Source organism: Odocoileus virginianus, chromosome 6, assembly GCF_023699985.2.
Source record: "Odocoileus virginianus isolate 20LAN1187 ecotype Illinois chromosome 6, Ovbor_1.2, whole genome shotgun sequence".
Classification (NCBI taxonomy): domain Eukaryota; kingdom Metazoa; phylum Chordata; class Mammalia; order Artiodactyla; family Cervidae; genus Odocoileus; species Odocoileus virginianus.
The window spans coordinates 66,050,979-66,063,788 of NC_069679.1; the positions used below are offsets into that span (position 1 = coordinate 66,050,979).

General features: G+C 34.7%; 1 protein-coding gene across 18 annotated transcripts in view; it reads left to right on the plus strand.

Moving 5' to 3' along the window:
• GPHN (gephyrin) overlaps positions 1-12,810 on the plus strand; it is a 520,258-nt gene that overhangs the window by 179,423 nt on the left and 328,025 nt on the right. For all 18 annotated transcript variants that reach the window (XM_070469503.1, XM_070469504.1, XM_070469505.1 and 15 more), the window contains one exon: positions 5,643-5,700. In XM_070469503.1, coding sequence (XP_070325604.1) covers positions 5,643-5,700 — 58 coding nt within the window. Of the gene's footprint in view, positions 1-5,642; positions 5,701-12,810 lie in introns of those variants that run through there.

The window sequence follows — 12,810 nt, forward strand, 5'->3', positions numbered from 1 at the left end:
TTGTAGATACATTTATTTGTGCCATATTTTAGATTCCATATGTAAGTGATATCATATGATATTTTCTTTCTGTCATACTTAACCCAGTATGGCAGTCTCTGGATCCAGCCATGTTGCTGCAAATGGCACTATTTCATTCTTTTTTATGGCTGAATAATATAATATTCCATTGTATATGAAACACATCTTCTTTATTTTTCTGTCGATGGACATTTAGGTTGCTTCCATGTCCTGACTATTTAAAACAGTGTTGCAGTGAACATTGGGGTGCGTGTACCTTTTAAAATTATGATTTTCTCCAGGCATATGCCCAGGAGCGGGATTGCTGCATCATATAGTTGCTCTCTCTATATTTTTTAAGGAACCTCCATACTGTTCTCCATAGTGTTTGTGCCAGTTTACATTCTCATCAACAGTATAGAAGGTAAAAGAGAAATTAAGGAAACAATCCCATTTACTGTCACTTGAAAAAGAATGAAATACCTAGGAATAAACCTACCTAAGGACACAAAAGACCTGTACTCAGAAAGCTATAAGATACTGATGAAAACTTTAAGATCAGGATGGCACAGATGGAAGAAATATACCATTTTCTTGAATTGGGAGAATCAATATTGTGAAAATGACTGTACTACCCAAAGCAATCTACAGATTTAATGCAATCCCTATCAAATTACCAATGGCATTTTTCACAGATCTAGAACAAAAATATTTTACAATTTGTATGGAAACTCAAAAGACTCTGAATAGCAAAACTATAGTAATCAAAACCATATGGTTTTGGCATAAAAACTAACTTACAGATCAATGGAACAGGATAGCAAGCCCAGAAATAACCCCCCACACTTATGATCTGTTAATTTATCACAAAAGAATCAAAGAATGTACAGTGGAGAAAAGACAGGCTCTTTAATAAGTAGTGCTTGGAAAACTGAACTGTTTCATATAAAAGAATGAAATTAGAAAACTCCCGAACACCACACACAAAAATAAACTCACAATAAATTAAAGACCTAAATATAAGGCTATACCATAAAACTCCTAGAGGAAAACATAGGCAGAACACACTCTTCCATAAACCAAGATCTTTTTTGACCCACCTCCTAGAGTAATATAGATCTGTTTTTGATGTGTTCATGCAGGATGCTGATTTCCACATCTTCCTACTTTGCCATGTTGATCCAAAAGTCTGTAGATACTGCTTTGAAAAAAGATTTTTGCTCAGGATCTTGGTGAAATTTCATATGTCTGACTCCCCTGAATTCATTAATTCATTCGCCAAATGTGTGCTGATTTTTCAAACTATAAGTACTCACTATTTGCCAGGTATAGAAAGTAATTTAAATATAATCTGTACCTTCATTATCTAGTGGAGAATATAGATCTCTAAGCAGATAATTATAATAATAGAAGAAAAGCTATAATGCAAATATGAGTAAGGCACTATTCATAGTAGAGGAGGTGCCTATTTCTGCTTCCAGAGTTTGTATAAGTGTTCTGAAAGTGGTATTTGATTCCTGAAAGGTGATTTGAAGTTTTGGGGATGGAGAAGAGTAATTGAGAGACATAAAGCAAAGGATTGCCTAATGCACTTATGAAACTGTTGACAATTGGCATGGTTGTAACAAACAGGTACTATGAAGGGATAACAGAAAACAAAACAAGAAATAGACTTAAGGAGTCAAGTTTATTAAAGGAATTTCGTCACACTTCTTAAGGTATTGCCCATAAATTAATTAGGATGTGACGTGGCAAAAATTATATTGTGGAAAGATAAGATTTGTACAGCTATGATGAGGATACTCCTAAAACCGTGGTTAGAAATAATAAAATCTTAAAGAAAGTGAAAATGGAGGAATGAATATTTTCCAGATAAATTATGGCAAATAAAAATATGACTGTCATTAAATTATGTGAAAGTGAAGTCGCTCAGTCGTGTCCGACTCTTTGCAATCTCATGGACTGTAGCCTGCCAGGATCCTCTGTCCATGGGATTTTCCAGGCAAGAACACTGGAGTGGGTTGCCATTTCCTTCTCCAGGAGATCTTCCCAACCCAGGGATTGAACCCAGGTCTCCCTCATTGTAGGCAGATGCTTTACCATCTGAGCCACCAGGGAATGTTATGTAGGGGTTGAGAAAGGTAGACATTTAAAAGATTTTCACACTTCTGACATGCACTAGTGGGTCAATTAACATTTATCATAACAAAAAATGGGGAGAACTGTAGCAGAGGAAGATATGACTGGGGAGAAAAATCAAACTATTTTTGAGAAACTTTGAATTACCTTTAAGTATTTCTATTCCTAATGAATTTGAATTTAGATAACCATGATGGTATGGTCACTCACCTTGAGCCAGACATCTTTGAGTGTGAAGTCAAGTGGACCTTAGGAAGCATTACTTCAAACAAAACTAGTGGAGGTGATATAATTCCAGCTGAGCTATTTCAAATCCTAAAAGATGATGCTGTTAAAGTGTTGCAGTCAATATGCCAGCAAATTTGAAAAACTCAGCAGTGGCCATAGACAGGGAAAGGTCAGTTTTCATTCCAATCCCCCAAAAATGCAACATTTTCTTATGTTGTACTACCCTTGAATTCCTGGGTTAATCCGATTTGGTCACCATGTATAATCCTTTTTTTTTTTTTTTGGAGGACTCAAGAAAATATTAAGGCACTGAATCCAAATGTATTAAAAGGATTATACATGGTGACCAAGTCAGATTACCCCCAGGAATTCAAGGGTAGTTCAATACCCCCAGGAATTCAAGGGTAGTTCAACATAGGAAAATTAATTACTGTAATGTACCACATTAAGACAAAGATTGAAAGGCAAAAAACCACATGATCATCTCATTTGACACAGAGAAAACATTTAACAAAAACCCAGCGTCTTTCCATGGTAAAAACACTCAGAAATCTAGAAATAGAAGGGGACCTACTTAACCTGATAAAAAAGCATTTGTGAAAATCCCACAACTGACATCATATTCAGTTGTGGAAAATGGAAAGCTTCACCACTGATACTGAACATTGCACTGGAAGTTCTAACCAGAGTATTTAGACAAAGACAGGACATAAAAGGTATCCAGATGGTTAAGTGAGAAGTAAATCTAACTCAATTCACAGATAACATGATCCTGTGTATAGAAAATCCTAGAGAATCCAAAAGAAAGTTACTAGGATCAATAGTCAAGTTCAGAAAAGTTGCAGAGTACAAGATCGACACAGGAAAATCATTTGTTTCTATACATCAGCAATGAAAAATCTGAAGAGTAAGTTAGAAGCTGCTCCATTTAAAATAGCGTCTAAAAATAAAGGTAGACCTATAGACCAATAGTATAAAATTAAGGATCCAGAAATAAACCTGTATCCATGGAAAACTGACTTTAGACAAGGGTGCTGAGTCAAAGCTGTGAGAACAGCTTTCGGAAAGAAATGGTGCTAAATGATTGGATTTCCACATGGGAAAGAATTAACTTAAAATCATATCTTGTGCCATATACAAACATTAACTCAAAATGGATCAGTACCCTAAATAGAAGCACTAAAATAATAAAACACTTTCAAGAAAATGTAGTAATAAACCTTCAAGACATTGGATTTGGCAGTGGATTCTAATGCATTACACCAGGAAGGTGAGCAATGAAAGAAAAAAGTGCATAAACTGGACTTCACCAAAATTAAAAGTTTTTGTACATCAAAGTCTATTATCAAGAAAGTAAAAGACAACCTACAGAATGAGAGAAAATATCTGGAAATAATACCTCAGATAAGGGTTTAATATCCTGAATGTATATATACAGCTCACCAGCAAAAAGAAAACCCGATTTAAAAATTGTCAGAGCACTTGAATCGTTATTTCTTTAGATAAGAGACACATGTGGCCAGTAAGAATATGAAAAGATACTTTATACCCATTAGGGTAGCCATTTAAAAAAATAGAATAACAAGTATTGATGAAGATGTGGATAAATTGGAACCCTCATGCATTCTTGGTGGTAGTGTATCAATAAAATCTATACAGTCACTTCAGAAAACTGGTGGTCTTTCAGATGCTAAACTTGCAATTACTATATGATTGAGCAGTTCCACCTCCTAGGTAAATATCCAAAAGAACTGGAAAGAGAGATTCAGATATTGTATGCTAATGTTTATTGCAGTATTGTTTACAGTAGCCAAAAAATTGAAGCAATTAAGTTTCTATTAACAGATGAATGGATAAATAAACATGGTATATACATACAATGGAAATTATACAGTCATAAAAAAGGAATGAAGTTCTGATACGGTGCTACAGTGTGGATAAAGCTTGAAAACTAGGCACAGTGACATTTTCCAGACGCAAAAGGACAAATATTGTATGGTTTCTCTTTGTGAGTTTCCTAGAGAAGTCAAATTCGTGAAGACAAAGTTGGTTAGTAGTTACAGGGAAACGAGGGTAGGGGAAAATGAGAAGTTATTCCTTAATGATGATAGAGTTTCTGGGTTTTGTTTTTGTTTTTTTTTAATAGAGTTTCTGTTTATGGAATGGGTAAGTTTTAGAAATAGATAGTACTGATGGTTGCCCATCATTTATCATTTAATTGTACACTTAAAAATGGTTAAAATGTCAAATTACAATATTTACAATAAAATAAAAGGAAAACAAAAGCTAGTTGACCATAAATGTGATATTTGTTTCCAGACTTTCAGGTGTACTCTATTGCTTTGTATGTCTATTCTTATGCCAGCTCCACATTGTCTTGATTATTGTAGCTCTTTAGTAACTTGATATCAGAAAATATAAATCCTCCAACTTTCATCTTTTCAAGATTGTTTGATTATTCTCTGTCCCTTAAATTGTCATATGAATTTTAAAAAGCTGCTCATCAATTTTTGGAAGATAAGACTGCTTATCTTAAGCCCAGTCTGCCATTTCTAGTTGTGAGACTTTCAAAAATTGCTTGTCTCATTTTTTCATAATCCTTATTATAATTTATTAGAGTTAAATGAGAAAATAAACATGTATAACCTGACAATTGAATGTTTGGCGTATAGTAAATACTCAGTATACTACTAACTGTAATATTATTGCTATAACTACCACTGTTACTGCCAATATAATACTTTTACATATTGACTAGAGTAAATTATTCTACTGTTATTTCTAGCATAGTCTTTCTTTGAGTCAGGAAAGCAGCATGTTGTAAGGGAAATAACATGAAATTTGGAATCAGTCTACCTGAGTGCAGTGCTATAGGATACTGATGGTGTGTTGAATTGATAAGTATTTTAAACCTAGCTATGTTTCATGATGCCATGAAAACAGAAATGTCAGATACTGTTCTTGATACATCTTAGTTGTGACAGAATCTGTTAATCAAAGTGGCAGTTTGAGCATCATAAAAACCATCAATAAGAGAAACTTAATTATGATTAAAAATCTGACTTATGTTTCCTCCTTCAGTAGTCATTTATTATCTGTCTTTTTAAACAACTGTATGGAAAACCTGAGCACAAAATGGTTGTTTTCTCCTCCATAGTTATTGGGGTGGGCAATGGGCAATTACTGGTGGCACTCTGCTGCTAATGACAAAAATAGTCCATATTTTTTAATACACTGTTGCCGGTTTTGAGAATATTTTTTTCTCCTAATTTCAGGTTGGGTGGGACTATATCAGCATACAAGATAGTACCAGATGAAATAGAAGAAATCAAGGTATAGTATGGCATTTTTCACCTCCACAAAAACTTAGTATCTTGGCGGGAAGGTGGGCAACAAATTGTCTTTTCTTTATACTATTGAATCTTTACCTGTGTTGGGATATCATTTAACTCCCAGTTATTCTGTTTGAATTAAAATATACGTATCAGATAATCATCATCCGATTTCATCTACCATCATCAATACATGGTAGGAAAATCAAAAAAGGAACCCTTTCTTGTAAAACTCATTGAAAATTTACTTAAGAAAGCACTGTATATAAACATTATTTTGCATAAAGTATTTCTTTATCATTTTAATTTCTTTTTCCTATAGTCTCTCACCCATTGTAAATATTAGTCTTCTAATAAATTTTACTGGCTCTTTTGATAACATAGTAGGCCAGTTTCAATCTAAAATTAACAGTACAATAACTGAAAAATTGACGTTACTCTTTGAATATTACAGCATAGTCACATTTTTCTGTCTTTACATTTTACTAAATTCTGTGGATTGTTAGTATTCTAGCATAACATGTGGCCCTTCTCTAAAAGCAGTTTAAAATCTAATGAGAACTGAACTTACTATCTTTTCCATTAATAAAATTTAATAACTGGATAACAGTAGTCAAGGATAAACAAGACTGAGTTAAACTGTTAACAATGACATGTAAAGATCTTAACAAATTGTTAACTTTGATTTGATCACACTTTTCTAAATCAATTTCAATAAATTCAAGCTGTTAGTAAATAGTTCTTTAATTGGTTACATTATTTTTAAATAAGTTGAATTCATTAATCTTTATGTTCTGTTACTTTCAGTATCTCAGGTGTTTTGTATGGACAACATCAGGAATTAATACCATGGTTATATTCTAGCAGAAAGTTGGGGAGAAAAGTCAGGCATGTCAAGATACTCTTTCCAACTTGATATAAATTCGTAAAATAGTTTAACTGGGAAGAACCTTAAGTCTAATCCAGATCTCATTTTTCAGAAGATAAAATGGGAATTAATAAAACTGAGCTTGTTGAAATTAATTTTTTGTGATGCTTAAACATGCTCTTATAATTGCAATATGTGTTAAATGATAAAGGTGAAGAAAATATTCTATGGAATATATAGGTAGGACACTTATTCAAAAAGATAATCAGCAAAATCTTTCCAAGAGGTATACTGAGCAAATTGAAATTCTATACAGAAGCAGAGGTATTTGTGAAATTATAAACAGGAGATAATATGACATCAGATCATAAGGTATAAAATAAAGACTGTTGAGATGTAGGACTGGCAATGAACCTTTATGCCATGTTAAGAAACTGAAAACTATCGGATGCCATTATGTGATTTTAAGAAAGAAAGTGGCATAATCAGGATGGTGATTTTATTTTGATGAATGAAAGATCTTATTTCAGTGGAGAAGAGGAGGTTCCATTTATAAGGAAGGAAACCGGATTGCAGGAATATAGGCAGTGATTGAGACTTGAACTGAAGCATGACCATGAAGTTGAAGAAAAAGAACTCATAGTCAAGAAATATTATTTAAGAAAATAGAATCAACAATACTTGGTGATTTATTGAATATTTAAGGGAAAGTGGAAAGATTGACTCAGGTTTCTGACTTGGGAAGCTAAGTAGATTGTGTTGCTGTTAATCTAAAGAGGAGAGGAAAAAGGAATGTTTGAGAGGAAGTGAGGTAAGTTTTGGACTTATTGAATTTGAGGTTCCTCTTAAGTAACCTTATGTTAATCAGCCTGTAATTCAAAAGAAAGATAATTCCATCTTTCAGTTCATACTGAGATTTGTCATTATACGAAAATTAGTTGAGCCATGCTATTAAATGGAATTACCTAAAAGAGTTATATGAGATCTTAATAGTGGACCAAAATTGTTGCTTTGGGGAAGGTCCATCCTAGAAACAGAAAATAAATATACTCTTTTATTAGTTTAATTAATAAGCAGAAATGTTGCCTATTTTTAGTAGTGGCTTTCTCTCTAAATGAGTAGTTTTTTATTATGATTTTTTTTACTTCTAGAATTATGACAGTTATTCCTCAAGAGATACCTTGGGGAAAAGAAGCATGATTCATGGATGACATATAATAAGTGATTTTTTTTCCCCATCAGTTCCTGTTATTACATCTAAAACAACTTCAGAGCATTTGAGGCCTGAGGCATAAAAAAATGTGAAACTGATTCTTCCTTTCAAAAGTGTTGGAAGAAAAATTGTCATAAAATATCTTGTCAGCATTCGTTGGCAGCATTAGTATTTTCAGCTAATATCATTTTGTTTTGGTTAGAGGTAATGTGAAACATCTGGTTGTAATGTTTATTTTATTTGGTTAATATATGAGTAATTTAAAACTATCTAAATAGTACAGTTGCATTTAAATTTGAAATATACTCTCCATAGTATACCATGTATAAATAAATATGCATCTGTATGAAAAGTGAAATGTTAGTTCCTCAGTTGTGTCCAAATCTTTGCAAGCCCATGAACTGTGGCTCACCAGGCTCCTCTGTCCTTGGAATTTTTTAGGCAAGAATACTGGACTAGTTAGCTATTGCCTTCTCCAAGGGATCTTCCCATAGTAGATCTTCCCAACCCAGCGTTCGAACCTGGGTCTCCCACATTGCAGGCAGATTCTTTACCTCTAAGCCACCATCTGTATATTTACTCTTAAAAGTTTATGATTGGTTGATGAAGCATAATTCAATTTTTGTCAGATGTGTTAGTCTTTTACAATGTTTCTAGCACCAGAAATCATTATTTAGTTCATACATAGTTTGAATTAAGCATATTTATTGATTATAGTAAACCACCTCAGAGTGAATAGATGTTGGCCAAAGCCTTAAGGGATAAAGAGCAAATACATTCTTGGCCCAATCACAACCATCTCTTCCACCCAATATTCTGAATTTTTATCATTATCAGTTCCTTGCTTTTATTTAGTTTTACTATATATGTATACATCCATAAATATTATAATTTATTTTTGTTTCTCTTTGAACTTTATATGAATTGAATACAGTCTATTGTGCCTTGCTTCTGTTTTTCAGCGCTATGAGATTCATCATATTGTGTATAGCTAAAGTTTTAGGGGGACTGTATTTGTTTTGTTTTATTTTTTGCTGTAAAATAGTACATTGTGCCACAAATTATTGAGACCTCCTTCTGTTGATGGACATTCAACTTATTTCCACTTGGAGCTGTTAAGAAAAGTGTTGCTATAATAGTCTTATAAAAATATATGTAAGAGTTTCTCTGAAGTATACACTGAGGAATGAAATTCCTGAGTTTCAGTAATATATAGTTTCTGGATGAAATCACAAACTGTTTTCTAAGGTAGTTATGCCAATTTATATTGCCAATTGGGTGAATTTATTTAAAATAGAGATATTTAAATAATAACTTTAATCCATTTGTAATTTATGTGTATAAATTTATTTTTATTTACAAATGGAATCACTAAACTTTTATAATATTTTCCAAATGAATCTGTTTTTGTGTGTAAAAGAACCATATTGGTTAGAGATGATTTATCATCCATCATAATGTCTTCAGTTCTGCCAACAGGCAGAAAGCATGAGGAAGTGATCACTCCAGTTCAGTCAGAAATTTCACTGGGTTAGAGCTGGATTGAGAATACGGTGGGTTTTCATCCATTCCTTCCTGTCACTGTAGGAGACTTAGCGTTAATAGTATTCCATTCTAGCCTGACTCTCTTGCCTCCAGCCTAAACAATATAAGCCTCAAACACTGCATTTATCTTAAAGTGGGAAGTTTCATTGTTCTTTGGTTAGGCTTACTTCCCTAGCGGATCTTTCTTAAGTACTATGAAGAATGCAAAAGATTGTACTCTGCCTTTCAGTAGTTTTTGTCTAGCCTTACAGACTTGTGTACAGCACTGAAATCCACAATTGCTCCCAGGGAAAAAACAACCATTTGTTTAAGTCTATTCAGGTTTCCAATTTCTAAATGTCTAATAGCTTTCTGGTTTCTTTAAATCCCAACAAAAGTTCTCTGCCTTCAGCTGATGGGCAGCCTTGTGACCAAAATCAGCAAATACCACCAGTGGAGATAGGTGGGTGGTAGGAAAAGCCAGAGATTATTATTTTCACTTAGAAAAGTTTCCTCATTTCTAGAATTTTGTCTAGTTTATTGGTCTGAAGCTCCTTACTGTCTATAAAAGTAGAATTTTTGTAATTATTTGATTCTACTCATTATGGTGTTAAGTATTGACCTGCTGTGATCTACTGCACTCTACCCAAAAGCAGAATGCTTACATTGTATTTTTAAATGATTATTGCTAGGGTATAGAAAATCTGTTTGTTTGCTGAATGAATCCTTTAACTACTTTTTATGAAACACAATTATTGTATCCAGTGGTTTTTCAGTTTACTGATTTATATGAACTTTAGTAACATGAGCTCACAAAATCAAATCATTTTGCCATTATATCTACTACTGTGGGCAAGAATCCCTTAGAAGAAATGGAGTAGCCATCATAGTCAACAGAAGAGTCCAAAATGCAGTACTTGGATGCAATCTCAAACAATAGAATGGTTTCTGTTTGCTCATTTCCAAGGCAAACCATTCTATATCACAGTAATGCTGAAGAAGCTGAAGTTGAACGATTCTATGAACACCTACAAGACCTTCTAGAACTAACACCCAGAAAAGATGTCCTTTTCATTATAGGGGACTGGAATGCAAAAATAGGAAGTTGAGAAATACCTGAGGTAACAGGGAAATTTGGCTTTGGAGTACACAATGAAGCAGGGCAAAGACTAATAGAGTTCTGTCAAGAGAATGCATTGGTCATAGCAAACACCCTTTCCCAACAACACAAGAGAAGACTCTACACATAGACATCATCAGATGGTCAACACCGAAATCCAATTGATTATATTCTTTGCAGCCAAAGATGAAGAGGCTCTATACAGTCAGCAAAAACAAGACCGGGAGCTGATGGTGGCTCAGATCATGAATTCCTTATTGCCAATTTCAGACTTAAATTGAAGAAAGTATGGAAAACCACTAGACCATTCAGATATGACCTAAATAAAATCCCTTATGACTATACAGTGAAAGTGATACATTCAAGGGATTAGATCTGATAGACAGAGGGCCTGATGAACTATGGACGGAGGTTCGTGACATTGTACAGAGGACAGGGATCAAGACCATACCAAGGAAAAGAAAGGCAAAATGGTTGTCCGAGGAAGCCTTACAAATAGCTGTGGAAAAAAAAAGAAGTGAAAGGCAAATGAGAAAAGGAAAGAGATACCCATTTGAATGCAGAGTTCCAAAGGACAGCAAGGAGAAATAAGAAAGCCTTCCTCAGTGATCAATGCAGAGAAATAGAGGGAAACAATAGAATGGGAAAGACTATAGATCTCTTTAAGAAAATTAGAGATACCAAGGGAACATTTCATGCAAAGATGGGCACAATAAAGGACAGAAATGGTATGGTTCTAACAGAAGCAGAAGATATTAAGAAGAGGTGGCAAGAATACACAAAGAACTATACAAAAAGGATCTTCATGACCCAGATAATAGCAATGGTATGATCACTCATCTAGAGCCAGATATTCTGGAATGCAAAGTCAAGTGGTCCTTAGGAAGCATCACTATGAACAAAGCTAGTGGAGGTGATGGAATTCCAGTTGAGCTATTTCAAATCCTAGAAGATGATGCTGTGAAAATGCTGCACTCAGTATGCCAGCAAATTTGGAAAACTCAACATTGACCACAAGACGAAAAGGTCAATTTTCATTCCAGTTCGAAAGAAAGACAATGCCAAAGAATGTTCAGACTGCCGCACAATTGCACTCGTCTCACACACTAGTAAAGTAATGCTCAAAATTCTCCAAATCAGGCTTCAACAGTACATGAACCATGAACTTCCAGATGTTTTCAAGCTGGATTTAGAAAAGGCAGAGGAATTACAGATCAAATGCCAGCATCCATTGGATCATTGAAAAAGCAAGAGAGTTCCAGAAAAACATGTACTTCTGCTTTATTGACTGTGCCGAATTCTGTGACTATGTGGATCACAACAAACTGTGGAAAATACTGAAAGAGATGGGAATACTAGAGCACCTTACCTGCCTCCTGAGAAACCTGCATGCAGGTCAGGAAGCAACAGTTAGAATTGGACATGGAATAACAGACAGGTTCCAAATCGGAAAAAGAGTACGTCAAGGCTGTATATTGTCACCTTGCTTATTTAACTTATATGCAGAGTACATCATGAGAAATGCTGGGCTGGATGAAGCACAAGTTGGAATCAAGATTGCCTGGAGAAATATCAGTAACCTCAGATTTGCAGATGACACCCCCATTATGGCAGACTGCGAAGAGGAACTAAAGAGCCTCTTGATGAAAGTGAAAGAGGAGAGTGAAAAAGTTGGCTTAAAACTCAACATTCACAAAACTAAGATCATGGCATCTAGTCCCAATATTTCATGGGAAATAGATGGGGCAACAGTGGAAACAGTGACAGACTTTATTTTCTTAGGCTCCAAAATCACTGCATGTGGTAACTGCAGCCATGAAATTAAAAGACGCTTGCTCCTTGAAAGAAGAGTTATGGCCAATCTAGACCACATATTAAAAAGCAGAGACATTACTTTGCCAACAAAGGTCCATCTCGTCAAGGCTATGATTTTTCCAGTAGTCATGTAAGGATATGAGAGTTGGTCCATAAAAATTGCTGAGCTCTGAAGAATTGATGCTTTTGAACTGTGGTGTTGGAGAAGACTCTTGAGAGTCCCTTGGACTGCAAGGAAATCATACCAGTCAGTCCTACAGGAAATCAATCCTGAATAGTTATTGGAAGGACTGATGCTGAAGCTCCAATATGCTGGCCACCTGGTGCGACTCCTTAGAAAAGACCCTGATGCTGGGAAAGATTGAAGGCGGGAGGAGAAGGGGATGACAGAGGATAAGATGGTTGGATTGCATCAGCAACTCGATAGACATGAGTTTGAGTAAACTCCAGATGTTGGTAATGGATAGGGAGGCCTGGAGTGCTTCAGTCCATGGGGTCGCAAAGAGTCGGACATGACTGAGTGACTGAACTGAACTGAACTGGTTGTTTAACAATCAAGGTCTCAAACACT